General features: G+C 47.2%; 1 protein-coding gene across 1 annotated transcript in view; it reads left to right on the forward strand.

Moving 5' to 3' along the window:
• LOC142264795 (uncharacterized) overlaps positions 1-25,656 on the forward strand; it is a 156,103-nt gene extending 130,447 nt beyond the window's left edge. Inside the window, exons 13-16 of the mRNA XM_075332270.1 lie at positions 4,638-4,786; positions 4,878-5,048; positions 7,325-7,448; positions 23,624-25,656. Of these exons, the coding sequence (XP_075188385.1) occupies positions 4,638-4,786; positions 4,878-5,048; positions 7,325-7,448; positions 23,624-25,044 (1,865 nt within the window). The 3' untranslated portion in view covers positions 25,045-25,656. The remainder of the gene's footprint in view (positions 1-4,637; positions 4,787-4,877; positions 5,049-7,324; positions 7,449-23,623) is intronic.
• Positions 25,657-27,625: the final 1,969 nt, after the last annotated feature.

A 27,625-nucleotide genomic window follows, 5' to 3' on the forward strand; every position in this document is an offset into this window, starting at 1 on the left:
GGAGATATCTAACACAGGGGGACTTGTGCGATCTATAGGGACCATGGGCAGCACTATGGGGGCGATATATAACACAGGGGGACTTGTGCGATCTATAGGGGCCATGGGCAGCAGCATGGGGGCGTTATCTAACACGGGAACGTGTGCAATCCATAGGGGACCATAGGCAGCACAGGGGAACGTGTGCCATCACAAGGGGTCTATATTCAATATAAGGGGGCCATATCCAGATTAAGGGGGCTAATTTTAGGATGGGGGGCTATGAGGGACATATACCCTATATGATTTGTTAGAGGGACACTGGCATTATAAGATGGACCCCATTTAACATTAAAAAAAAAAAATTCTCTTTTCCTTCACCAAATTTGGGGGTGCGTCTTATAATCAGGTGCGTCTTATAAAGCGAAAAATACGGTATATATCATACAGCAGGGGTCGGGAACCTATGGCTCGCGAGCCAGATATGGCTCTTTTGATGGCCGTATCTGGCTCGCAGACAGGGCTCCTACCTGTCTATGGGCAAATGCCGGGGCCCTGGAGAGCCGGGGGGGCCCACTCGGCCTCGTCAGTCCTCCTGTCCCTTGGCCGGGGCCCACTCGCCTTTATAGTTCTGCTGCCCCCGGCCGAGTTCCGGGGACCACAGTCCTCGGCAGCAATCTGCGTCGCCGTCACTTTAAGGCGCGCAGACATCCTGTTTTGAATTTCATCTGTGGGCGGAGCTACCGCCTTCTCAGTCCCACAGATGAAGGAGGCGAGCTTCTGTCCGGCGCTGTGTGGGCCCCCTCTCCACCGTGACCTAATCGGGTAAATGCCCTCCCCGCCTCCCCATTATGGGCCCCAGTGAGCTGCTTCTAACCCCCCAGATGTATGCCCTGCCAATCCCCCCCCCCCCCGCCGATGCCGCGGGTGCTGTACCCGCCGAGCCGCGGGTGCAGGCCCCACAGAGCAGCAGAGTTGTGTGTATTTGTCTGTATGTAGCAGAGTTGTATGTGTTTGTCTGTATGTAGCAGAGTTGTATGTGTTTGTCTGTATGTAGCAGAGTTGTATGTGTTTGTCTGTATGTAGCAGAGTTGTGTGTGTGTGTTTGTCTGTATGTAGCAGAGTTGTGTGTGTTTGTCTGTATGTAGCAGAGTTGTGTGTTTGTCTGTTTGTAGCAGAGTTGTATGTGTTTGTATGTAGCAGAGTTGTATGTTTGTCTGTATGTAGCAGAGTTGTATGTGTTTGTCTGTATGTAGCAGAGTTGTGTGTATTTGTCTGTATGTAGCAGAGTTGTATGTGTTTGTCTGTTTGTAGCAGAGTTGTATGTGTTTGTCTGTTTGTAGCAGAGTTGTATGTGTTTGTCTGTATGTAGCAGAGTTGTATGTGTTTATCTGTATGTAGCAGAGTTGTGTGTATTTGTCTGTATGTAGCAGAGTTGTGTGTGTTTGTCTGTATGTAGCAGAGTTGTGTGTGTTTGTCTGTATGTAGCAGAGTTGTATGTGTTTGTCTGTATGTAGCAGAGTTGTGTGTGTGTGTTTGTCTGTATGTAGCAGAGTTGTGTGTGTTTGTCTGTATGTAGCAGAGTTGTGTGTGTTTGTCTGTTTGTAGCAGAGTTGTGTGTATTTGTCTGTATGTAGCAGAGTTGTATGTGTTTGTCTGTATGTAGCAGAGTTGTATGTGTTTGTCTGTTTGTAGCAGAGTTGTGTGTATTTGTCTGTATGTAGCAGAGTTGTGTGTATTTGTCTGTATGTAGCAGAGTTGTGTGTTTGTCTGTATGTAGCAGAGTTGTATGTGTTTGTCTGTATGTAGCAGAGTTGTGTGTGTGTGTTTGTCTGTATGTAGCAGAGTTGTGTGTGTTTGTCTGTATGTAGCAGAGTTGTGTGTGTTTGTCTGTTTGTAGCAGAGTTGTGTGTTTGTCTGTATGTAGCAGAGTTGTGTGTGTTTGTCTGTATGTAGCAGAGTTGTGTGTGTCTGTATGTAGCAGAGTTGTATGTGTTTGTATGTAGCAGAGTTGTGTGTGTGTGTTTGTCTGTATGTAGCAGAGTTGTGTGTGTTTGTCTGTATGTAGCAGAGTTGTGTGTGTTTGTCTGTTTGTAGCAGAGTTGTGTGTGTTTGTCTGTTTGTAGCAGAGTTGTGTGTGTTTGTCTGTTTGTAGCAGAGTTGTGTGTGTTTGTCTGTTTGTAGCAGAGTTGTGTGTGTCTGTTTGTAGCAGAGTTGTGTGTGTTTGTATGTAGCAGAGTTGTGTGTGTTTGTCTGTATGTAGCAGAGTTGTGTGTGTTTGTCTGTATGTAGCAGAGTTGTGTGTGTTTGTCTGTTTGTAGCAGAGTTGTGTGTGTTTGTCTGTTTGTAGCAGAGTTGTGTGTGTTTGTCTGTTTGTAGCAGAGTTGTGTGTGTTTGTCTGTATGTAGCAGAGTTGTGTGTGTTTGTCTGTATGTAGCAGAGTTGTGTGTGTTTGTCTGTTTGTAGCAGAGTTGTGTGTGTTTGTCTGTTTGTAGCAGAGTTGTGTGTGTCTGTTTGTAGCAGAGTGTAGTACCATTGTTTCAGTCCAGTTGTGGCTTTACACAGCAGGGAGGAGCATTCCTTGCTGTACTAAGTGAACATTGGAGCGATTGATCTGTCAATGGCCCTTTAAAAACATATTGTACGGCTCTCGCGGAATTAAAATTAACATGTTGCAATCAAAGCAGACTTTTTTTCATTTGGGAGCGGGGTAGTCTTATACAGTGAGTATATCCCAAATTCTATATTTTTAGGGCAGAAGTTGGGGGTCGTCTTATATGCCCAGTCGTCTTATACGCCGGCATATACGGTATGTGTGTGTGTGTGTGTATATATATATATATATATATATATATATATAATATGTATATGTGTGTGTATATGTAAGCTATATTACAGTGTATTACATATTTGCAATCTATTACAGTTTTTTGTGTTATAAAGTTGTATCCAATAAATATATTTTATGTTCTATCCAAATATCTTGATTATTGCATCATACAAATGATTAAATGTCTGATGTTCACATTGTACAATACATTTTTCACTTAAATATAAGCAATATATGTGGGAGTCGTGGAGTCGGAGTCTTAGGTTTGGCTTACCGACTCCACCGCCCTGACTATACAAGCCTGCGTTAGGCAGGGCTACATACAGTATTTTTTCCATACGATGGTTTTAATGGTTTTGGATTCAAGATTCTACCTTTTTAAGAAGCCCTTTGGATGTTTTTCCTCCCTCGGTGGTCTGTGCACATTGATCATCCACCCCAGGGTTCCCCAACTCCAGTCCTCGAGGCCCACCAACAGTGCATGTTTTCAGTATTTCCTTAGCATTGCACTGCTGTTGGAACCAGCACCTGGGCAGGTAATTACACTAACACCTGTGCAATACTAAGGAAATCCCAAAAACCTGCACTGTTGGTGGGCCTTGAGGACTGGAGTTGGGGACCTCTGATCCACCCTGTCTGGCCTTCAAGGACTGGAGCTGACTTTTTCCTTTCTTTTGTTTCTGTAATTTTCAAATGCTGAAAGCGGAAACAACATTGCAAATGTGAGATTGGTTCTTGTTTTGAAGTTACAGAGGAAAAAAAAACTGCAGACATCGGAGCTTAATGACCTTTCCTGTTATTCCCTATGTGCTGCATACGACGTCTTGTGTCTCTTCTCTTCTGTTGCGTCTTTCCTGATCGTCCGGCAGTTTTCTGCCACCATTGCAGTCACCGTTTACCTCCGTGGTGGTCCTCAATGACCGATATCTCGATGATGCCGCTCGCCATGTTGGTTACTGAGTTCATCATCATTAATCAGGATTCAGGGAGGACACACCATTTCGGGGACATTCTGACGCCCATTTTCTTAACTGCATTTAGAAGTTCCTCCACAAGATGATGGACGTTTCCGGATCTCACGTTTCCTAATAAACTATTCTGACACAATTTTTGATATCTTTCACGCTTCTCTTTTGACATCTTTCAACCAAATCTAAAATTCCTTTTGATTATATTCTGATTTGGAGACAAATGTTCCCTTCTTGATATTGTCTGTGGTGATCGTTGGATATGGATGAGACAAATAGGTCAATGCATCATGATTCCTATCTGGAGACTTTACAGTCTTTCATTGTCCGAGTTCAGTATATATGGTGGAAGGATGACTCTATCCGGAGTGACGAGCCACTGATGCATCACAATCCTCTGCTATTACTTCTGTCCTTATTGTAGAAATCACTACTATAGGTCTTCTGAGATCCGAATAATCACACAGACAAGTGCACGAGTCTCCAAAAGAGAAGAGGACAATATGTTGGATGCCGGATATCGGGATCAAGAGAAAATTGTTTCTTTTATTAGATCAGATGTTTTCTCATTGTAAGGTGACGGCTTGGATGGGTTCATAGTGGCAACTCTTCCTATAGATTCCTTGGTTGCTATTCTCTTCAATAATAAAGCTGGAGCTGTAGTAATGTCGAGACCTCAGAAGGAGAAATATCCTCAGACGCCCCCTCCCTGAGAGACCAGCATCTCTCCATGTTGGAATCCTCCTATAATCCGTGTGGTGACGGCTCGGAGAACCTGTTCCTCCCGATGCTCAGTAATTGCATTTCTGTATCTCACGTTATATCGTCCCCTCTGATTCCCATCTTCTCCTTTATCATAGACGCCGGCAGGACAAGATCCCTCCAGCGGATCCAGTTTTCATCGCTCCTTCTCCTGAATGATCCCCCGAAAATGAACGAAGATGGGAATGAGATCAGCAGATTATTATTAACCTCCACCCTGGAGATAATCTCCCTGCTGAGCGGAGAGGTAACTCCTCCACATTTCTATCAGTATTTCATTATATATTTGGGATTTAGTATTTTGCTGCTTCTCTCTAAGTGTCTCCCTCCATACACAGGATTACATAACAGTGAGGAAGACACCAGGGGACTGTGTGACTCCCATCATTCATCTCCAGAAGTCAGGAGGGTGGAGCCCGGGCCCCATCACAGCTCCTCCCCCGATACATGAGATGAGCAAGAAGATCCTAGAGATCAGCAACAAGATGATTGGGCTGCTGACCGGAGAGGTGACTGCTGGGACATTATACAGGAAGCACCGGAGGATTCTGGGTGATGAGGGGAGAGGTGACTGCTGGGACATTATACAGGAAGCACTGGAGGATTCTGGGTGATGAGGGGAGAGGTGACTGCTGGGACATTATACAGGAAGCACTGGAGGATTCTGGTGATGAGGGGAGGGGAGAGGTGACTGCTGGGACATTATACAGGAAGCACTGGAGGATTCTGGGTGATGACCAGAGAGGTGACTGCTGGGACATTATACAGGAGCCACTGGAGGATTCTGGGTGATGAGGGGAGAGATGACTGCTGGGACATTATACAGGAAGCACTGGAGGATTCTGGCTGATGACCGGAGAGGTGACTGCTGGGACATTATACAGGAAGCACTGGAGGATTCTGGGGGATGAGCGGAGAGGTGAGTGCTGGGACATTATACAGGAAGCACTGGAGGATTCTGGGTGATGAGGGGAGAGGTGACTGCTGGGACATTATATAGGAAGCACTGGAGGATTCTGGGTGATGAGGGGAGAGGTGACTGCTGGGACATTATACAGGAAGCACTGGAGGATTCTGGGTGATGAGGGGAGAGGTGACTGCTGGGACATTATACAGGAAGCACTGGAGGATTCTGGGTGATGTGGGGAGAGGTGACTGCTGGGACATTATACAGGAAGAACTGGAAGATTCTGGGTGATGAGGGGAGAGGTGACTGCTGGGACATTATACAGGGAGCACTGGAGGATTCTGGGTGATGACTGGAGAGGTGACTGCTGGGACATTATACAGGGAGCACTGGAGGATTCTGGGTGATGTGGGGAGAGGTGACTGCTGGGACATTATACAGGAAGCACTGGAGGATTCTGGGTGATGAGGGGAGAGGTGACTGCTGGGACATTATACAGGAAGAACTGGAAGATTCTGGGTGATGTGGGGAGAGGTGACTGCTGGGACATTATACAGGAAGCACTGGAGGATTCTGGGTGATGACCAGAGAGGTGACTGCTGAGACATTATACAGGAAGCACTGAAGGATTCTGGGTGATGACTGGAGAGGTGACTGCTGGGACATTATACAGGAGGCACTGGAGGATTCTGGGTGATGAGGGGAGAGGTGACTGCTGGGACATTATACAGGAAGCACTGGAGGATTCTGGGTGATGAGGGGAGAGGTGACTGCTGGGACATTATACAGGAAGCACTGGATGATTCTGGGTGATGAGCGGAGAGGTGACTGCTGGGACATTATACAGGAGGCACTGGAGGATTCTGGGTGATGAGGGGAGAGGTGACTGCTGGGACATTATACAGGAAGCACTGGAGGATTCTGGGTGATGAGGGGAGAGATGACTGCTGGGACATTATACAGGAAGCACTGGAGGATTCTGGCTGATGACCGGAGAGGTGACTGCTGGGACATTATACAGGAAGAACTGGAAGATTCTGGGTGATGACCGGAGAGGTGACTGCTGGGACATTATACAAGAAGCACTGGAGGATTCTGGGTGATGACCGGACAGGTGACTGCTGGGACATTATACAGGAAGCACTGGATGATTCTGGGTGATGAGCGGAGAGGTGACTGCTGGGACATTATACAGGAGGCACTGGAGGATTCTGGGTGATGTGGGGAGAGGTGACTGCTGGGACATTATACAGGAGGCACTGGAGGATTCTGGGTGATGAGGGGAGAGGTGACTGCTGGGACATTATACAGGAAGCACTGGAGGATTCTGGGTGATGACCAGAGAGGTGACTGCTGGGACATTATACAGGAAGCACTGGATGATTCTGGGTGATGAGGGGAGAGGTGACTGCTGGGACATTATACAGGAGGCACTGGAGGATTCTGGGTGATGACCGGAGAGGTGACTGCTGGGACATTATACAGGAGGCACTGGAGGATTCTGGGTGATGAGGGGAGAGGTGACTGCTGGGACATTATACAGGAAGCACTGGAGGATTCTGGGTGATGAGGGGAGAGGTGACTGCTGGGACATTATACAGGAGGCACTGGAGGATTCTGGGTGATGAGGGGAGAGGTGACTGCTGGGACATTATACAGGAAGCACTGGAGGATTCTGGGTGATGAGGGGAGAGGTGACTGCTGGGACATTATACAGGAGGCACTGGAGGATTCTGGGTGATGAGGGGAGAGGTGACTGCTGGGACATTATACAGGAAGCACTGGAGGATTCTGGGTGATGAGGGGAGAGGTGACTGCTGGGACATTATACAGGAAGCACTGGAGGATTCTGGGTGATATTGGTGTCATTGTTGTCAGGTTCCTATAAGGTGTCAGGACGTCGCTGTCTTTCTCTCCATGGAGGAGTGGGAGTATCTGGAAGGACACAAGGAGCGGTATGAGGAGGTGATGATGGAGGAGCACCGGCCGGTAACATCACAAGGTAAGAAGGGATTGTAGAAATTGTTGACTCCTCAACCATGAAATTTCAGTACCAAGAAGAAGTGAGGATATGATGGAGATCTCGGGATGGAGACATTACTGATCTGTATATGATAAAAAACTGGAAACGAAATGTTCAAATCTTCTGGATTATTCCGATTGGCGCTGAGTTTTGTGCAAATCCCGGCTGTTGTGAATACGTTTTCCAGTTTGGAGCTCCCTCTTGTGGTCAGTGCTGGTGGTGCAGTTGATGTGTGGAATGAAAACGACACACCTGCAGAGGACTGGCAATTAGGGTCAGATTGGCCTATTTAACTGAGTAGCTTTCTTTTGTTACTTGCCGGTGGTCAATGTCTCCTGTGTGTTAAGGACATTCTGTAACCAGTTCTGCTCATTTCCAGAACTCTCAGATAAGTGGTTTTTGTACCTCTGCTGTTTTGTTTTCCACTTTCTTGTTGCTTTTTTTGCTTTGATACTAATGCTTGATTTCTATTTTGTCTGTGTGGAGTTCTTGGTGGAATGGGATCATTCCCTGCTGCGAGTGTCTGTATACTTAGCTCCATGATTCTGCAAGGTATTGTGTTTAAAAAACACCTAAAGAAACTGAGCTGTAACAATTGTTCAGTAAACATGTAACATTACAAGCATGTGAATGGCAGCCTCAAGACTAGAAAAAAAAAAACAAAGAAAAATTGAATGAAAAATATCCTGAATATAAATAAAGGAATTGCAAGTGCTTAATAACAGGGTACTTAGTATATACATTTTTGCAAAAATGTAAGAAGCTGGCCCACCTCGTCATGGTGGGACAGCTTCTTACCTTTTTGCAAAAATGTATATACTAAGTACCCTTTTATTAAGCACTTGCAATTTATTTATTTATAGTCAGGGTATTTCTTCGGCGCTCCATTGGGAGACCCAGACGATTGGGTGTATAGCTACTGCCTCCGGAGGCCACACAAAGCATTACACTAAAAAGTGTAAGGCCCCTCCCCTTCTGGCTATACACCCCCAGTGGGATCACTGGCTCACCAGTTTTCTGCTTTGTGCGAAGGAGGTCAGACATCCACGCATAGCTCCACTGTTTAGTCAGCAGCAGCTGCTGACTATGTCGGATGGAAGAAAAGTGGGCCCATATGGGGCCCCCAGCATGCTCCCTTCTCACCCCACTTGCGGTTTGTAAGGTTGAGGTACCCATTGCGGGTACGGAGGCTGGAGCCCACATGCTGTTTTCCTTCCCCATCCCCCCTCAGGGCTCTGGGTGAAGTGGGATCTTACAGGTCTCCAGGCACTGAGACCGGGCTCCATCCACAGACCCAGAGAACCTGCTGGATATGGAGCTGAGTATCGTCAGGGACAGGCCCTGCTACATTAAGGTACTCTGTGTCCCCGGGCAAGCGCGCACACACACACCAGCATTGCTGGGAGTGTTAGTGCGCCGGGGGCAACAGCGCAGAGCGCTCGTGCTATTAGTCACTACAGCTTTGCTGAGTGACTTTATGTATTGGGAACTGCCGCGCCGGCCGTTGCTGGGTGTTTTTTACATTGTGGCGCGGCTGGGACTTGTGGTGCGCCGGGGACTTCCGCGCTGGCCGTGCACATGGACGGCCGCGCTTATTACTCGAGTCCCCGGCTTTGCGGCCTAGTTTTCGTTTCGTTCCCGCCTCCAGCCCTGCCAGTCAGGGGAGAGGCGGGACGCTGTACAGACAGTCAGCGCCGAGGGCTGGAGTCTGCTTTGCATTCTCCAGCCCCCTTCACTGGACACAGTGGGACGCCAGTTTCCCGCTCTTGTCTGGGGCACGCCCACGGCCCGCCCCTCGTCACACGAGCTGGAGAAGGACGCCGGCAGCCATTCCTGCACGCAGTCCGAGCTGGGGAACGGAGACATGCTCTGGGCAACCAACACAGGGCTCTGGCGACCACACACCCGCGTTATAGGCGGGCGGTAAGCAGCACCTGAAGTGCTGACCCCACTAAATACCGAAGTGTCCATTTGTATTTTATGCTTGTATGCTATACAAAAAAGCATGGGTGCCACTGCACTGTAGGTCGCTATCTTTGGCTATATGCCCTTCTAGATGGCGAGATAACAGCAGCAAAAACGCAAGGGTGCCAAGGCACAGGTTTTCTAGGCTGCTTGTATTGCATGTGCTGAAGTGTTCATTTGTACTTATGCTTGTATGCTATACATTGCACTGTACGGTCGCTACTCTTGGCTATATTCTCCTAGAGGGCTGGACAACAGCAGCAAAAAAGCATGGGTGCCAAGGCACAGGTTTTATAGACTGCTTGTACTACATGTGCTGAAGTGTTCATTTGTATATATGCTTGTATGCTATACATTGCACTGTACGGTCGCTACTCTTGGCTATATTCTCCTAGATGGCTGGACAACAGCAGCAAAAAAGCATGGGTGCCAAGGCACAGGCTTTCTATGCTGCTTGTATTGCATGTGCTGAAGTGTTTATGCTTGTATGCTGTACATTGCATAGATGACTAGAATACAGCAGCAAAAAAGCAACACAGGCTTTCTATGCTGCTTTTACTGCATGTGATACTGTTCCACCGGCAGGTTCCACTGACCCCCGTTGTGTGCAATGCTCCCCTGTAGCACTTGGTCAGCCGGGGTCTCTACTAGAGGTGGCCAAAGGAACCACCTGTGAACCCTGTCCAGGGACAGGGACGGAGTTGCAGTTTCGGCTGATAGATTGTCATGGGATAGAGACTTTGCAGTCCAGACAGGCCATGGGCAATCTTGATTAATGCTCCCTGGCCACCCTCATTTGGAACATAATCAGTGCTCCGGGGGGGTCCCAGGCATTCCAGGGTGAAGGCTCTGACACGGACGGCAGTCCCAGACAGCCTAAGCTAGCTCGCTGGGTGCGGCACTCGGCTTCATCACTGGTCAGGGTCCCAGCAGGAGGACTCTCTGTATGATGAGGCAGACGTAGCTGATCAGGGCTTTGGTCCTGACACCGCTCTCAATCCGGATACACCGGATGGTGACGCCATAGTGAATGATCTTATAGCGTCCATCAATGGAATGTTGCATATTTCTCCCTCAGCTCCCCCAGTGGAGGAGTCAGCTTCACAGCAGGAGAAATCCCTTTTCAGTATCTCATGCGTAGATTGAGTACTTTTTCTGACCACGCTGACTTCAGAGACGCAGTTCAGAAACACCACGCTTACCAGATAAACGTTTTCTCCAAACGTATTAAGGATACACGTTATCCCTTTCCCCTGATGTGGTACAGCCCTGGACCCAGGGTCCAAAGGTGGATTCTCCAATCTCCAGGCTTGCGGCTAGATCCATAGTTGCAGTGGAGATGGGACTTCACTTAAAGATGCCATTGACAGACAGATAGACCTCTGGTTGAAATCTGTCTGTGAAGCTATCAGCGTGTCGGTTGCTCCGGCATTCGCAGCCGTATGGGCACCCTAACCTATTTCAGCTGGTCTTGCGCAGCTGGTCTTGAGCACATGTACATCTGTGCCGCAGGTGGTGTCCTTAACCTCGCAATGTCTGCATTGTGACTTACCCTAGTAATGCTGTCCTGGGGGGACAGTCGAGGTTGGTCCTTCCCAGGCTCGGGCAAGTCCCAATTGTCCTCGTCTAAAAGGGCTCAAAAGGCTCAGAGAGGCTCAGATTCCGGCCGGGCTCATTCACGCCCAAGGAAGGCAGCAGGAGGAACCGCTACCAAGGCGATCTCCTCATGTATTTCAGCTCTCTCTCCCCGCATCCGCGGTTGGTGGCAGAATCTCCCGCTTCTGGGTACATTTAGCTGCCACAGGTCACAGACCGGTGGGTGAGAGACATTTTGTCTCACGTGTACAGGATAGAGCTCTGTTCTCGTCCTCCGGCTCGATTCTTCAGAACTCCCCCCCCCCCCCACACCCCTCCCACCGAGCCGATGCTCTTCTGCAGGCAGAAGGAGTGGTAATCCCTGTTCCTCTTCAGGAACAAGACACGGTTTTTTCCTCCAATCTTATTGGGGTGCCAAAAAAGGGTGGCTTTTTCCGTTCCGTTCTGGACCTAAAACTGCTCACCAAGCACGTGAAGGCCAGGCGGTTCCGGATGTAACCCTCCGCTCCGTCATTGCCTCAATGTCTCAAGGAGATTTCCTAGCATCAATAGACATCAGGATGCTTATCTCCACGTGCCGATTGCTCCAGAGCACCAGCGTTTGCTACGTTTCGTTATTGAAGACGAGCATCTTCAGTGCGTACCACTGCCCTTCGGTCTGGCGACAGCCCTACGGGTTTTCACCAAGTTCAGGGCAGCAGTGGGAGCAGTCCTGCACTCTCAGGGTCACTCTGTGATCCTTACTGGACGATCCACTTGTCAAGGCACCCTCTCAAGAGGCATGCCGACACAGCCTGAACGTGGCGCTGGAGACTCTCCAGAGTTTCGGGTGGATCATCAACTTTTCAAGGTTACATCGGGCACCGACCCAATCGCTGACATATCTGGGCATGGAGTTTCACACTCCCTCAGCGATAGTGAAGCTTCCGCTGGACAAGCAGCGTTCACTACAGACGGGGGTGCAGTCTCTCCTTCAAGGCCAGTCACACCCCTTAAGACGCCTCATGCAGAGGCAGTCACTTTCGCGCAGTTTCATCTGCGTCCACTTCAATGGGACAGGCTTTGCCAATGGGTTGGGGAGTCGACGTCCCTAGAAAGGAACGCTTCCCTTCTCAGACGGTCAAGGACTCTCTCCAGAGGAGTCCATCCTTCAGATCAATGTTCTGGAAATCTGGGCAGTGCATCTTGCCCTGCAAGCCTTCCAGCAGTGGCTGGAAGGAAAACAGATCCGAATTCAGTCGGACAATTCCACAGCGGTGGCAGACATCGCCCACCAAGGCGGAACACGCATCGCCAAGCCTACCAGGCAATCCGGCGGATTCTGATGTGGGTGGGGGACAGAGCATCCACCATATCCGCAGTTCACATCCCGGGCGTAGAAAATTGGGAAGCAGACTTCCTCAGTCGCCTGGGCATGGACGCAGGGGAATGGCCTCTGCACCCAGTATGGTGTCAGGAAATCGGTAGCCGCTGGAGGATGCCGGACGTCGACCTAATGGCGTCTCGGCACAACAACAAGGTCCCGATTTTCATGGCGCGGTCTCACGAGCAAAGAGCTCTGGCGGCAGGCGCCCTAGTTCAGGATTGGTCGCAGTTCCAGCTACCCTATGTGTTTCCTACTCTGGCACTGTTGCCCAGAGTGCTACGCAAGCTCAGCTCCGCTTGCCGCCGCGCCATCCTCGTCGTCCCAGACTGACCGAGGAGGTCGTGGTCCTGGATCTGTGGCATCTCACGGTCGGCCAACCGTGGGCACTCTCAGACCGGCCAGACTTACTGTCCCAAGGGCCGTTCTTTCCACTGAATTCTACGGCCCTGATCCGGACTGTGTGGCCATCGAGTCCGAGATCCTAGCGTCTTCAGGATTATCTCAAGACGTCATTGCCACCATGAGACGGGCTAGGAAGCCGACGTCTGCCAAAATCTACCACAAGACGTGGAAGTTATTCTTATCTTGGTGCTCTGCTTAGGGAGTGTCTCCCTGGCCATTTGCATTGTCTCCTTTTTCCCCCCTTCCTGCATCTGGATTGGGAAAAGGTTTGTCGCTCGGCTCCCTTAAAGGACAAGTCGCAGCGCTGTCGGTATTCTTTCAGAAGCGCCTAGTACGACTTCCTCAGGTACGCACGTTCCTGCAGGAGGGTTATCACATTGTCCCTCCGTACAAGAGGCCGTCAGACCCATGGGATCTGCACAGGGTATTAATTGCTCTCTAGGAGCCGCCCTTCGAGCCTCTGAGGGTTGTTTTCACTTTCTCGACTTTCACAGAAAGTGGCCTTTCCGGTAGCGGTCACGTCTTTTCGGAGAGTGTCCGAACTAGCAGCGCGGTCATCCAAAGCTCCCTTCCTGGTGTTCACCAAGATAAGGTAGTGCTGCGTCCGATCCCAGAGTTTCTCCCTAAGGTGGTATCCCCTTTTTATCACAATCAGGATATCTCCTTACCTTCCTTTTATCCATTTCATCGATATGTAATGGCTTTGCATTGTTGGATCTGGTGTAGAGCACCCAGAATCTACATTCCCGCACGGCGCTCCTGCGCCGCTCGGATGCACTCTTTGTCCTTGTCACTGGTCAGCGCAAGGGATCGCAGGCTGCAACATCCACCCTGGCTCAATGGATCAAGGAACCAATCCTTGAAGCCTACCGTTCTGCTGGGCTTCCGGTTCCATCAGGGCTGAAGGCCCATTCTACCAGAGCCGTGGGTGCGTCCTGGGCATTACGGCACCAGGCTACGGCTCAACAGGTGTGCCAGGCAGCTACCTGGTCGAGTCTGCACACTTTCACCAAACATTATCAGGTGCATACCTATGCTTCGGCGGACGCCAGCCTAGGTAGAAGAGTCCTGCAGGCGGCAGTTGCCTCCCCGTAGGGGAAGGCTGTCTTGCAGCTGGAACATGAGGTATTTCTTTACCCACCCAGGGACAGCTTTTGGACGTCCCAATCGTCTGGGTCTCCCAATGGAGCGCCGAAGAAGAAGGGAATTTTGTTACTTACCGTAAATTCCTTTTCTTCTAGCTCCTATTGGGAGACCCAGCACCCGCCCTGTTGTCCTTCGGGATTTTTGGTTGTTTTCGGGTACACATGTTGTTCATGTTGAATGGTTTTCAGTTCTCCGATGTTACTTCGGAGTGAATTTGTTTAAACCAGTTATTGGCTTTCCTCCTTCTTGCTTTTGCACTAAAACTGGTGAGCCAGTGATCCCACTGGGGGTGTATAGCCAGAAGGGGAGGGGCCTTACACTTTTTAGTGTAATGCTTTGTGTGGCCTCCGGAGGCAGTAGCTATACACCCAATCGTCTGGGTCTCCCAATAGGAGCTAGAAGAAAAGGAATTTACGGTAAGTAACAAAATTCCCTTCTTTTCATACAATTTTTCAGTTTTTTTTTTTTTTTTTTCAAGGTATTGTGTTTGTCATGCTTGGTATTAATTCAGTCCCTCATTTGTATTAGTGTTTTTGGATCCCAGTAACATCAGAGTGCTGATACAGTGGGGGAGAGGTTGTGTGACTTCAGGATTTTTCCATATCAGAAGTGCTGGTGTATATTAGGGTGTTTATAGCTGCAGACAGTTGCTCTTTCCTATCCTTTCCTATAAAGATAGTTTGGGCCTCACCTTTGCTGAATCTGTTTTTCTAGCTTTGTATTGTGTTTTTCTATATCACCGTAGCCTTTACATGTGGGGGGCTGTCTATCTATCTTTGAGGACTACTCCGAGGCAGATTAGCTTTCTTATATCTCTATCTGTGAGATTATTTAGTTCTCCGGCTTTGTCGAGGCATCCAGGTCATCGTAGGCTTGTCCCACGGCTACTTCTAGTTGTGTGTCAGGATTAGGTCTGCAGTCCGTTACGGTTCCAGCCAGTCTGTTACCTTTTTGGGATTCCACATTTTTTTGATCCTCCTCGGTCCCTGAATCAGCTTCGGCTGTTATGACTGAGGTTGTTAATGGTCGTATAAAGGAAGTTCTGCCGCTGAATGCATTTAGGTAAATCATCAAGATTTGCTCTGTTATCGTGTGTAAAAATGGCTGCTTGGACACTTTGGAGATTTGGCCGTACCACTGGGTCCTCCACCAAATCAATGTAATGTCGAGCTGTTAGTGACCGTAAATGAAGTCTAGAGGGGTCTGGCTACCGTACATTATGCCACCACACACTATAATCTCGTGAGTACGACCAGTGTGATTTGCCCTCGTCATGACGTCTTCATGGCGCTGCCCACAATCTATACTGCAGGTGAAATTAGATGACCTATATTAAGGCAAAGTTGTCACATAGTCTACACAAACCATCAGGAGACATGAGCACAACATTGGGCTATAAGCCCGACGTCCATCTACAAGTGTCCATTGATGTCTTGCCAACCCTCTCACTGGCTATGGTGTTGCAGAATAAGATGGGAATGGAAGCTGGAATTCAGGTGTGTCCTCTTCTGCAATACGTCCCGCTTTTTTCTTTGAAGAATTGATATCTGGAAATTGGTTTGGATACCATGTGAGCAATGCTGTGAAGAAAGTGTTCCAGGAGTTTTTCTTTACGACAACCCAGGCCATGTGTTCTTTGTGCTGTTGTGAGCCGCCTGTATGGCCTTCATGTTCTCCTACAGCTCCTGCATCTCTGGACTTGTCTTCCATGACTGCATCATGTCCGGACTTGTCTCCAAGGAGCACATGGGGAGTGTCTTTGGTCAGTAGCTAAACGGGAGCCTGGCAGCAGTGAACCATGACACTTTGTAGAAGAACATTCAGCGGCAGAACCTTCCTCAGACCATTAATAACCTCAGTGATAACAGCCAAGGCTGGAAGTGCTGGGATTTCTGTATGTGGCTCAGACTCCAGACTGGAGAAATCCAGATTATTTGAAAGTGAAGTTACCGACTCATCCTAGGACCTTGGGGTACTCAGTCCTGGGCTTTGAATCACGGGGACGTATCACGGATGGCCGGTGCCCAGTTCCGTGACCCTGGGGGTCGCTTAAAAAAGAGGGAAAAATAATAAGGAAAATGTTTTTCGTGATGCCACTTGCGGTATGTAGCTATATGGGGAAAGCTGCTGCTGCAAAGTCTCTCACTACTGTGGCTGGTGGTATTGAGCAGCTTAGATGTTATGGCCCTCCGCAAGTAGAGCTAGGCCCCAGGAGAGGATGATGGTGGTGGTAGTATAGTGGAAGTTATCGATGCAGCGGTGCAGGAAGAATTCAGACAGCACAGGGGCTGCAGTTTAAAGGGAACCTGTCACCACTTTTTTTGGCCTATAAGCTGCGGCCACCACCAACGGGCTCTTATATACAGCATTCTAACATGCTGTATATAAGAGCCCAGGCCGCTGTGACTACATAAAAAACACTTTATCATACTTACCTAACGATCGCTCTGCGGTGGATGAGGGCCTAATGGGCGTCTCTGTTGTCCGGTGCCGTAGCCGCCTCTTTCGGCTAGCTTTGTTCTCCTTCTCTAACCGCAGGTCATGATGGGTCCGACGTCATACACACTTGAAGGCATTCCGGTCCTGAGCAGGCGCACTTTGATCTGCCCTGAGCAGGACCGGCGAGTGTGGATGATGTAGCCGCGTCATGCACCCAGGCTTCAGAAAGAGGGCGAAGATGGCCGAAAGGGGAAGCGCCCACACCGGACAACGGAGATGCCCATTAGGCCCTATTCTACCGCAGAGCCACCATTGGGTAAGTATTATAAAGTGTTTTTTATGTAGTCACAGCGGCCTGGGCTCTTATATACAGCATGTTAGAATATTGTATATAAGAGCCCGGTGGTGGTGGTTGCAGCTTATAGTCCAAAAAAGTGGTGACAGGTTCCCTTTAACTTGTTCTTTACTCACTGGTTCCGTGGAGCTGAACCCGGCTGGTGCTGGTCTCTACCAATCTGGGCCTCAGGTGATTCGGTATTTCCTTGATCCAAGTGCCGGTCTAGTGACCTGGTGAGCTTTACTTCCATGCACCCGTCTACAGTTGGTGGGTCCCTGTGGCTTGAAGCGTTCTGGGGTCCCCTCCTGTCGTCACAGTTCTGGCCCGTATGGCAGGCAGCGTGAACCTCTCTAGGGACGGATCTCTGTCCCCTTCCCGGGTTCCCTCTTTGCTGCTGTGCCTCGGACACGAACGGTGGTGAGGAATCTTGATGTTTCCCTCACTGGGCAGAGTTATCAAGTGCGCTTGAAACGTCTTCCTGAACTAGCGTTCTGCACCCCGCCGGTGCTCGGTCTAGTGAGTACTCACACCGTACTCTCCCTGGCGACTGTACTCCTTTCGCCCAACATGTCACTTTACACTCTTTGTCTGAATGTCGACTTCTGACTGACCTCGGACTCTGTCTGCCAAGATGTCTGTCTACTGTCAACTGCACTGACTAGCCCCTCCTCCTCCCAGCTGACTAGCGGATTGGATAAGTCCCGACCAATAGGTGGCTATCCATCAGATCCATCTGTAGCCTGTTACCCAGTCTGGGAAAAGGGCAGAATTATGTGTGTTTGAATGTATTTACCGGCACTGGTCTTCCAGAAACCTGTGGTTGACGCTGCACCTGTTACTGGATGCAATACCCTGTGGCACGTGACGCCTCAGGGGCGCCACATTACCATTTCTTAACATTTGCAAATCAATAATGTCTCCACTCAGTGATTTTCAGAACTACAACTTTTTCTTCTTGGTGTTACAATGTCCGTAGTGAGGATTGTATTCACCGTACGTCTGAGCTTATTACTGGGGTCACTGGCGGGTGTGAATTTCTGGAAAAATCAAATCTTCTACATCGATGATAATTATAACAAAACACCTTATTTTTACTTAAGTAATGTCTGCCCGGTCATTCTTAATGCAGTGAATCCGACAAGGGCTGGAAACCTTTTACTGATTTGATAATCTCACTCAGTTGAGCTCTTGTGTCCAGTGATGGGCGGACCTGGACTGCTAAAGTCCGTATCCGCGCAGTTTCAAAGGTACCCGGGTGTTTGATCCGGAACTCGAGAAACTAAAAAAAAAATAAAGAAAAACTTCATACTCACCGAGGCTCAGGTACAGCTGTTGCACTGCTCCCAGGCCTCTCCTTCACTTCCTGGGCTGCTCATTATTGCTCATCCATATTCACTGCTTTCCCCGCCCACTGGCCATCCTGGCTTCTGTGATTGGTTGAATTCAGATGCGCCCCCATCCTGTGTGACAGCGTCTGACACAGTCACAGGCACTGCCTGCAGGTCAGTATCGTGGTACAAAAATAAATAAAACAATTGGTGTGGGGTCACCCTGTATTATGAAACCCTGCACAGATAAAGCATACAGCTACAGGCTGCAGCTCCCAGATGTGCGCTTATCTAGGCTGTGTATCAAAAAAAGAGGAACCGCATGCGGGTTTTTTTTATTATTATTTTAAATAAATAAATAAATGTCGTGCTGTCCTCCCCCCATTCCCCACAATTTTGATACCCAGCTAAGATAAAGCCCGACAACTGGGGGCTGGTATTCTCAGACTTTGGAGGTCTGTGCTTATTGGACCGCCCCCCTCCACCCCCGCCTAAAAATAGCAGCTTGCAGCCACCTGGGATCGTTGCATTCATTAGATGTGTCAGGCCCGGTGCTTTACCTGGCTGTTTCCGATTGTCCTGGTGCGATGGCAATCGGGGTAATAGCAAAGGTTAATAACTGCCCACAACTGCCTCTAAGCCCCAGATTAGTAATGGGGGGCATCTATGAGACACCCCCCCCATCATTAATCTGTAAGTGAAAGTAAGCGAACACAAACACCGAAAAAAAACCCTTTTTTTTAAATAAAATACAAAAACCCCACCCTTTTGGCAAACAGTCCAGTTGAGTGCACGGCTGGGGGATGCATCATAATATGGGTGGCCCTACACCAGTTTTTTTTTTTAAATTTATTTTACTGTACGATATAGACCTGCAGACAGTCAGCTGCCACTCAGGATGGGGGCGCGTCTGACTTCAACCAATCACAGGCATTGGTGGGCGGGGAAAGCAGTGTATATTAAATGAGGGCTAATTATTGGCCCAGGAAGAGAATACTGGGCCTGGAAGCAATGTAACACTATGACGGAGCGAGCATTGATAAGTAAAGTGCTGCCGCTCCTATCCCCCATCTTTTCTACCAACATTTTTAATCGCCAGATTCTGGTACCCATAGCCTTATATGGGGACTGGAGTCTGGACCGGAACCGGATTTTAAAAACCAGATAATCGAGACCCGCTTGTCCCGGTTATCTGTGAGTCCGCCCATCACTACTTGTGTCAAATCCATTAATCCAAATCCTCATCTTAATGCCTCTCTATGTGCTATTAAAAACCTGCAAGTATGGGCAGACAGGCTCCTGCTATAGAGGATCATGAATAGAGTCTGGTAATAGGGCAGGGTTCTCAGTAATAGAACATAGAGAGGCATTAAGGTTACGTTCCCGAAAAATTAGAGATTACCTTGTCGTTGGTGTTTGGGCTCATTTGCATTGATCAATACATTTGCTAGACATCTCTACTACTTTCACATACTCATAGCAGTTTTGCAATACCATTTCTCAAGTATTTCATTTCTTCCAGATAGCTAAATGTATTTCTCATTGTCCATAGTACCCCCATAGCAGGAATGCTTTACCACTTTTCATGTTTATATTGGTTAGTGTGCAGCTTATTATCTTTATTATAGTCATGTATTTTTAAGCTAGCGCCTAATTCACACACATAGGTGTTCCAGTCAGTCTATTTTCTGAGTAGCAAGTCCATTAATTAGGCTGGAGATGTCGGCTTTGTGTGGTGTCCCATTATCTTGGTGAGCGGAGGCTGTGATTGGATTGTTGGCAGAGGCCAAGAGGGTTATTGAGTGAGTTTTAGATTTATGTATTGAATGGTGCTAGGCTCAGATCCGTATCACAGATTTTGTCCTTGACACATTTTAAAGTGTTAAACACTTCCGTTGTTTTGCTTCTATCGCCTTGAGGAATCACGGTATCCTGCATAATTTTTTGCAGGAATCCGTTTTTTCACCATAGACTTCTATTAACAACGGATTGTGACTGATGACCCTGCGTTGCATCCGCCGGGTGACGAATCAGTCGTTTTTAGTGACTGACCATCAGGCGGGAGTGACGCTAAATGTAACGTTTTTTGGAGCGGCAAAAAAACGGACTCCGCAGGTGTCCGTTGCTATCCGTCAAGAGCTGTAATGGATGTCTATGGTGCTGGATTCCACTGTAATCCGTCACATGATGGAATCCAGTGCTGGATTCCATTATGCTCTACTGAGCATGCCCAGCATGTTTGGCACACCCATTGGGCTGTCCCAAATACAAACGGATCACGATGGATCCGTCAAAAAACGGACGCACAATTGATGTAACGGACGTGACGGATCAGTTTCTTCACAGGATTTCTGTGAACGGAATCCTGTGAAATAACACATCTGTTGCGTCAGTTAACATCAATAAAATAAATAAGGAATAACGTTTGGAACACCATTCTAAGTCTGAACTGGGTGCAAAAACCTAAAAAACATCACTATGGGGAGATAAGGTATGCACACCAGTGACTATGTAAGGGGAATACATGGAATAGCAGAAACTGCTGTGTGAATACTGACTTGAAAAATCCAATAGCTATATGCAAGAGTGAATATGTGAAAAATGGAATCTGCATTACTGCCATGAACATATGAATCAAGAGAAATTTTTCAAGTCAGTATTCACACAGCAGTTTCTGCTATTCCATGTATTCCCCTTCCATAGTCACTGGTGTGCATACCTTATCTCCCCATAGTGATGTTTTTTAGGTTTTTGCACCCAGTTCAGACTTAGAATGGTGTTCCAAACGTTATTCCTTATTTGTTAGTAGTTTTTCGTTTAGACTCACTTGTAACAGGGTTGGTGCCTCAGGATTGGAGGATTGCTGATGTGGTACCGATATTTAAGAAAGGTAAGAGGGTAGATCCAGGCAACTACCGTCCAGTAAGCCTGACATCAGTAGTATGCAAAGTTTTTGAGGGCATTTTAAGGGATGACATGCAAAAATATATTGCAGAAAATAATATGATAACTGACAAACAGCATGGATTCATGAAAGATAAGCCGTGTCTAACCAACCTGTTGGGGTTCTATGAGGGGGTAAGTGCAAACCTGGATATTGGTAATGCAGCTGATTTATTTGGAGTTTGCAAGGGCATTTGATACTGTACCACATAATAGCCTTATACTAAAGCTCCAGAAGCAAGGACTAGGGGACACAATATGCAACTGGGTAAGGAATTGGCTAAAAGATAGGAAACAAAGAGTAGTCATAAATGGTACATTCTCTAAATGGGCTATAGTCAGCAGTGGGGTGCCGCACGGATCTGTGCTTGGACCGATTCTTTTTAATCTCTTTATTAATGACCTTGTGGATGGGATTGATAGTACAGTGTCAGTCTTTGCCGATGACACCAAACTATGTAGGATATTAAAAACTGACCTGGATAGTACAATATTACAAAAAGATCTGGATAAGATGTCAGAATGGGCAGATACTTGGCAAATGAGATTTAATGTTGATAAATGTAAAGTAATGCACCTAGGACGGAGTAATCCTATAGCTGAGTATACATTAAATGGAAGTAAACTCTGGACTACAGAACAGGAGAAGGACTTGGGTATTCTCATTACAAATAAGCTGAGCAGCAGCATCAATGTCAGGCAGCAGCTGCTAAAGCAAACAAGATTTTAGGGTGTATAAAAAGAGAGATTAGATCCCGTGATCCCACCGTATTGTTACCCCTCTATAAATCACTTGTAAAGCCACATCTGGAATACGGGATCCAGTTTTGGGCTCCACATTTTAAAAAGGACATTCAGAAGTTAGAGTCAGTTCAAAGGCAGGCAACTAGACTATTACAAGGAAGGAAGCGATTCCGACAGCTAAATAGGAAAGGGTTCTTTACAGTTAGAGCAGTCAGACTGTGGAATGCCCTACCACAAGAGGTAGTAATGGCAGATACTATAACAGCTTTTAAAAAAGGGCTGGATGATTTCCTCAGTACACAACATTGTTGGTTATAAATGACTTAGTGACTAAATGTAGAACTGGTGGAGGAAGGTTGAACTAGATGGACCTAGGTCTTTTTTCAACCTAAGTAACTATGTAACTATGTAACCCTCCCCAACCACACCTATTGCCAATCCATATCATACGCATATATAGCCTGGGTCTCAGCTTCCCATACACGGTAAGTTTAACTGCATGAGAGGACACACAAGCTAGGGACCCCAACGTAGAGAAATACTTTGGCGTAGTGTTGGGGCTCTATTGCATTGATCAATTCAGTAGCTAAATTTCTCTTGATTCATATGTTCATGGCAGTAATGCAGATTCCATTTTTCACATTTTCACTCTTACATATAGCTATTAGATTTTTCAAGTCAGTATTCACACAGCAGTTTCTGCTAGTTCATGTATTCCCCTTACATAGTCGCTGGTGTGCATACCTTATCTCCCCATAACATCTATAAAATGACGGATCCGTCGTTGCATTGCAATGACGGACCTGACTGAAGCAAAACAACGGAAGTGTGAACATACCCTTAGGTGGAATTCACATGTGCAGTTTTTTGTTATACCATGTTTCCCCGAAAGTAAGATGGTCGCTTACATTCTTTTTACCCCCAAAAGTCCCACTATGTCTTACTTTCGGGGTATGTCTTATATTGGAAAAAAATCCCACAGCAATCGCAGCAAGTCTCCATGCAATGTTCCGTATGGGGACTTGCCGCGATTGCTGTACTGAGGCTGCGTGTTTTTGTATGTTGTCCGTGGTCCTGATGGACCACGGACAACATTACTGCAACATTTCTCGGTGGCCGAGCATTCGGCTGAGCGCCCGACCACCGACATGTGACAGCTCTCAGCTGGGCGCTCGGCCGCCGGCATGTCGGGGCACTCAGCTGAGCGCTCGGCCGCCGGCGTGTCAGGGCGCTCGGCTGGGCGCTCGGCTGGGCGCCCGACCGCCGGCATGTGACGGCGCTCAGCTGGGCGCTCTGCCGCCGGCGTGTCAGGGCGCTCAGCTGGGCGCTCGGCCGGGACTGTAAAGAAGAACTGGGCGCTCGGCCGCCGGCATGTCAGGGCGCTCAGCTGGGCGCTCGGCCGCCGGCATGTCAGGGCGCTCAGCTGGGCGCACGGCCGCCGGCATGTCAGGGCGCTCAGCTGGGCGCTCGGCCGCCGGCATGTCAGGGCGCTCAGCTGAGCGCTCGGCCGGTACTGTAAAGAAGAAAAAAAAAAAAATAACGCTTTCCGTTTACTATGTCTTACTTTCGGGGTACGTCTTACATTAGCCGACCCCCCCCCCAAAACCCCCACTACGTCTTACTATCGGGGGTGTCTTACTATCGGGGAAACACGGTAGTTCTTATTGCAATATCTTGAGCCTACTCAAGATTGGATTAGAAAGGCATGGTGCGTAGTTCTCCTTTCTGAAGGATCCACTTCTGGCTTAGGCTGATTGAAAACCCCTGCTCCTTCAAAATGCATTAAAAATTGCCTGCTCGGTCTAATAGGAATGTTATATTTTTATTGTTGGTTGTTTTTTTTTTTTCTACTCTTCATACTAATAAAATCTATTTTTAATCTAAACAGAAAATCACATAAGGAATTTGGAAAGGAACTCCAATTTACTGCTAAAATATAAAGTAGAAGAAGAAGATATCAAGCAGCACTCTTCAGAAGAAAACCTCATCAACCTTCATGTACATTCCGGACCTCACAGTATGATTCAAACACATGATCCCCCCAAAAAGGAGGATTCTTTTATTAACCAGTCTCAGATTATTACCTCAAATACAAATGGAAAAGGAGAGAAAAGATTTAAATGTGGTCAATGTGGAAAACGCTTTACAAGACGCTCAGGTCTCCAAGCACACGGAAGAATTCACACAGGGGAGAAGCCGTACTCTTGTTCAGAATGTGAGAAATGCTTTACAGATAAATCAAGTCTTGTTATACATGAAAGATTTCACAAAGGAGAGAAGCCGTTTTCATGTTTACTATGTGGGAAGTCTTTTATAGATAAATCAGGACTTGTTATTCATCAGAGAATTCACACAGGGGAGAAGCCGTATTCATGTTTTGAATGTGGGCAATGCTTCAGACAGCAGTCACATTTTGTTAAACATCAAAGAACTCACACAAGAGAGAAGCCATTTTCAAGTGCACTATGCGGGGAATGCTTTACAGATAAATCGAGTCTTAGTCATGAATGGAGTCACATGGAGGAGAAAGCATTTTCATGTTCACTATGTGGGAAGTGCTTTGCATATAGATCAAGTCTTCTTAGACATATGCAGTGTCACATGGAGGACAAAAATTATTCATGTTCACAATGTGGGAAATCTTTTACATATCAGTCAGGTGATGTTAAACATCATAGCCGTCCCACAGGAGCAAAGCCATATTCTTGTATAGAATGTGGGAAATGCTTTACAGGTAAATCGTACCTTGTTATACATCAGAGAATCCACACAGGGGAGAAGCCATTTTCATGTTCAGAATGTGGGAAATGTTTTACACATCAATCAGTTTATGCTCAACATCAGAGAATTCACACAGGAGAGAAGCCTTATTCATGTTCAGAATGTGGAAAGTGTTTTGCTCATAAATCAGGTCTTGTTAAACATGAAAGAAGTCACACAGGAGAGAAGCCGTACTCCTGTTTAGAATGTAGGAAATGTTTTTCAGATCGATCAAGTCTTGTTAGACATCAGAGAATTCACACAGACAATAAGAAGCTATATTTATGTACAGAATGTGGAAAAAGCTTCACAGATAAATCTTATCTTGCTACACATCAAAGACTTCATACAAGAGAGAATTTGTTTTCATGTTCAGAATGTGAGAAATGTTTCACAAGACAAACAGATTTTGCAAAACATCAGAGAACTCACACAGGAGAGAAGCCATATTTATGTTCAGAATGTGGGAAATGTTTCGGAGATAAGTCACATTTTGTTCGACATAAGAGAACTCACACAAGCGAGGTTGTTTTAAAGATCCAACTGTAAAAACAAAAAAAAAATACTAAAACAAAATCTTGGTATAGTTGAAATCGCACATGAGTGAGGCCATTTTTCTTGTTTATTTTGTGTGAAATGCTTTTGCAGGCAGTAAAACACCATGAGAGGATACCCACAGGAGAGAAGCCGTATTCATGTTCATGTTGTACAATTAATTCTGGTTTATAATCAGAAATGGGGAAAAGCCGTAATTATGGTGAGAGATTGCTTTACAGAAAAATTGTATATTGTTAAACAGAGAATGACAGAACTCATTTGAGACTTCCCACCTTGCAGACGCGCTTGTTCTTCCACATTTTGGACAGACAGCAGAGCTGCGTTTATATTGCATATGTTCTTCTGGTTTGTAAAATGGATCATGATAGTACAATAATGTTATAGAAATGTTATGTGATTAATCATATAGCCTGTGAATGATAAGGTATTGGAATATTCTCATTCTATGCCTATATTAAATCACTTTAATGTGGCTAACCCTAAAGTGACTCATGCATGGCTAGAGATAAGAAAGGTTGATTAAAGAGAATCTGTCACCAGGTTTTTACTCCCCCCATCTGAGAGCAGCACGATGTAGAGCAGTGATGGCGAACCTGTGTCACTCCAGCTGTTGCAAAACTACAATTCCCATCATGCCTGGCCATTCAAAGCAAAAGCTTTGGCTGTGAAGACATGATGGGAATTGTAGTTTTGCAACAGCTGGAGTGCCACAGGTTCGCCATCACTGATGTAGAGACAAGAGACCTTGATTCCAGCGATGTGTCACTTACTGAGCTGTTTGCTGTCATTTCATAAAATCAATGTTTTCTCTGCCGCAAATCTAACAGTGATTCAGAGCTCATGAATATGCTGGACTAACTGCAGTACACCAAGTAGTCCTGTAATGATAATCTCTTGCTGATTAATCAGTGATTGTATCAAAACTACACTAAGCAGCCCAGTAAGAGACACATCGCTGGAATCAAGGTCTCTGTCCCTACATTATGCTGCTCTCAGATTAGTTGTTAAAAACCTGGTGACTGCTTCCCTTTATGGGATAAGCTCACAAGAGGAGAGAAAAACAAAGCTTGTGGTTAACATAGCAGAAAACAATTGGTTTGTACTGTGTTTTGCTGTGTCAGGATAACTACCGTGTTTTTCGCTTTATAAGACGCACTTTTGTTCCCCCAAATTTTGGGGGAAAGTAGGGGGTGCGCGTCTTATAAACCGAATATATGGGGGGGGGGTATACATATATACTGCAGGGTCCGCTCTTGAGCGGTGCTGGGGGCAGGTGACAGCTGCGGGCGGCAGCGTTTGATCTCCTGCTCCTGCTCATATAATATGCACAGCCGCTGTCCATCAGCAGCGTGGTGCTGAAACTGCATCACGCTGAGGGGCTGGGGCAGCGGGGCATATAATATCTGCCTGCGCCCTGCTTTGATCGCACATGATCCCCCCTGTGTTAGATATGGCCCCCGTGCTGCTGCCCATAGTAAAATAAAAAAAGCTTTACTTACCTCCAGCGCTGATCTCCGGTCTCCTGCTGCTGCTGTCTGTGATAAGGCATGATAAGGATAAGGATGATATCACTCTGCCCACATGACCGGCAGCAAGAACCAGGAAGTAGAGGAAGCCGGAGCTCAACTGCGAGGTGGGAGACGCGAGGAGGGACAGCGCTGAGAAGGTAAGGAAAGAGTGTTTTATTTTATTATGGGCAGCAGCATGGGGGGAATATCTAACACAGGGGAGGTGTACCATCTATAGGGGCCATGGGCAGCACACATGGGGGCCATATCAAAAAGGGGAGGTGTACCATCTATAGGGGCCATGGGCAGCACACATGGGGGCCATATCAAACACAGGGGATGTGTGCCATCTATAGGGGCCATGGGCAGCACAGGGGGACGTTTCCCAGCACAAGGGGGCTATATTCAATATAAGGGGGCCATATCTAGATTAAGGGGAGCTTATTTTAGGATGAGGGACATATACCCTATATGATTTGTTAGACGGACACTGGCATTATAAGATGGACCCCATTTAACATTAAAAAAAAAATATCTTTTCCTTCACCAAATTTGGGGGTGCATCTTATGATCAGGTGCGTCTTATAAAGCAAAAAATACGGTATATAAGCAGGTGTGCAGGTCATTTGTGACTGTATACAAGCAAAGTCTTCTATGACCCCAGGCCTCTCCGTCCTGTTGATTAATAAGGGGAATGCTCCAGACATACTTGGTCCTTCGAGCCGGAATCCACCATCCCCTGTGCAGTCTAGTGAGTAGTGACACCCTGCACTGGAGGGTCATAGACCCTCAAATCATTAAGCTCTTCCCCTGAATTGGTGTAGAAAGAGGCCAATTTCTCATTGACTAAGAAGGGGTAACGAATTTGATACTATTAAATGAGAAAGTGATACCTGGACACGTCTGATCTTGGGTTTTCGGTAAGTTGAGAAATCCTGAAGATCTAAGGACCTTGTAGTAAGGATAATGTTACATTCTGTTGAAGATCGGTGGGTTTCTCGAACCTCCCACTCCCGTCTTCAAGATTTCTCACGAGCTGCGCCTATGCTCTGGAATTCACTACC

The sequence above is a fragment of the Anomaloglossus baeobatrachus genome, chromosome 1 (genome assembly GCF_048569485.1).
Source record: "Anomaloglossus baeobatrachus isolate aAnoBae1 chromosome 1, aAnoBae1.hap1, whole genome shotgun sequence".
Taxonomy (NCBI): domain Eukaryota; kingdom Metazoa; phylum Chordata; class Amphibia; order Anura; family Aromobatidae; genus Anomaloglossus; species Anomaloglossus baeobatrachus.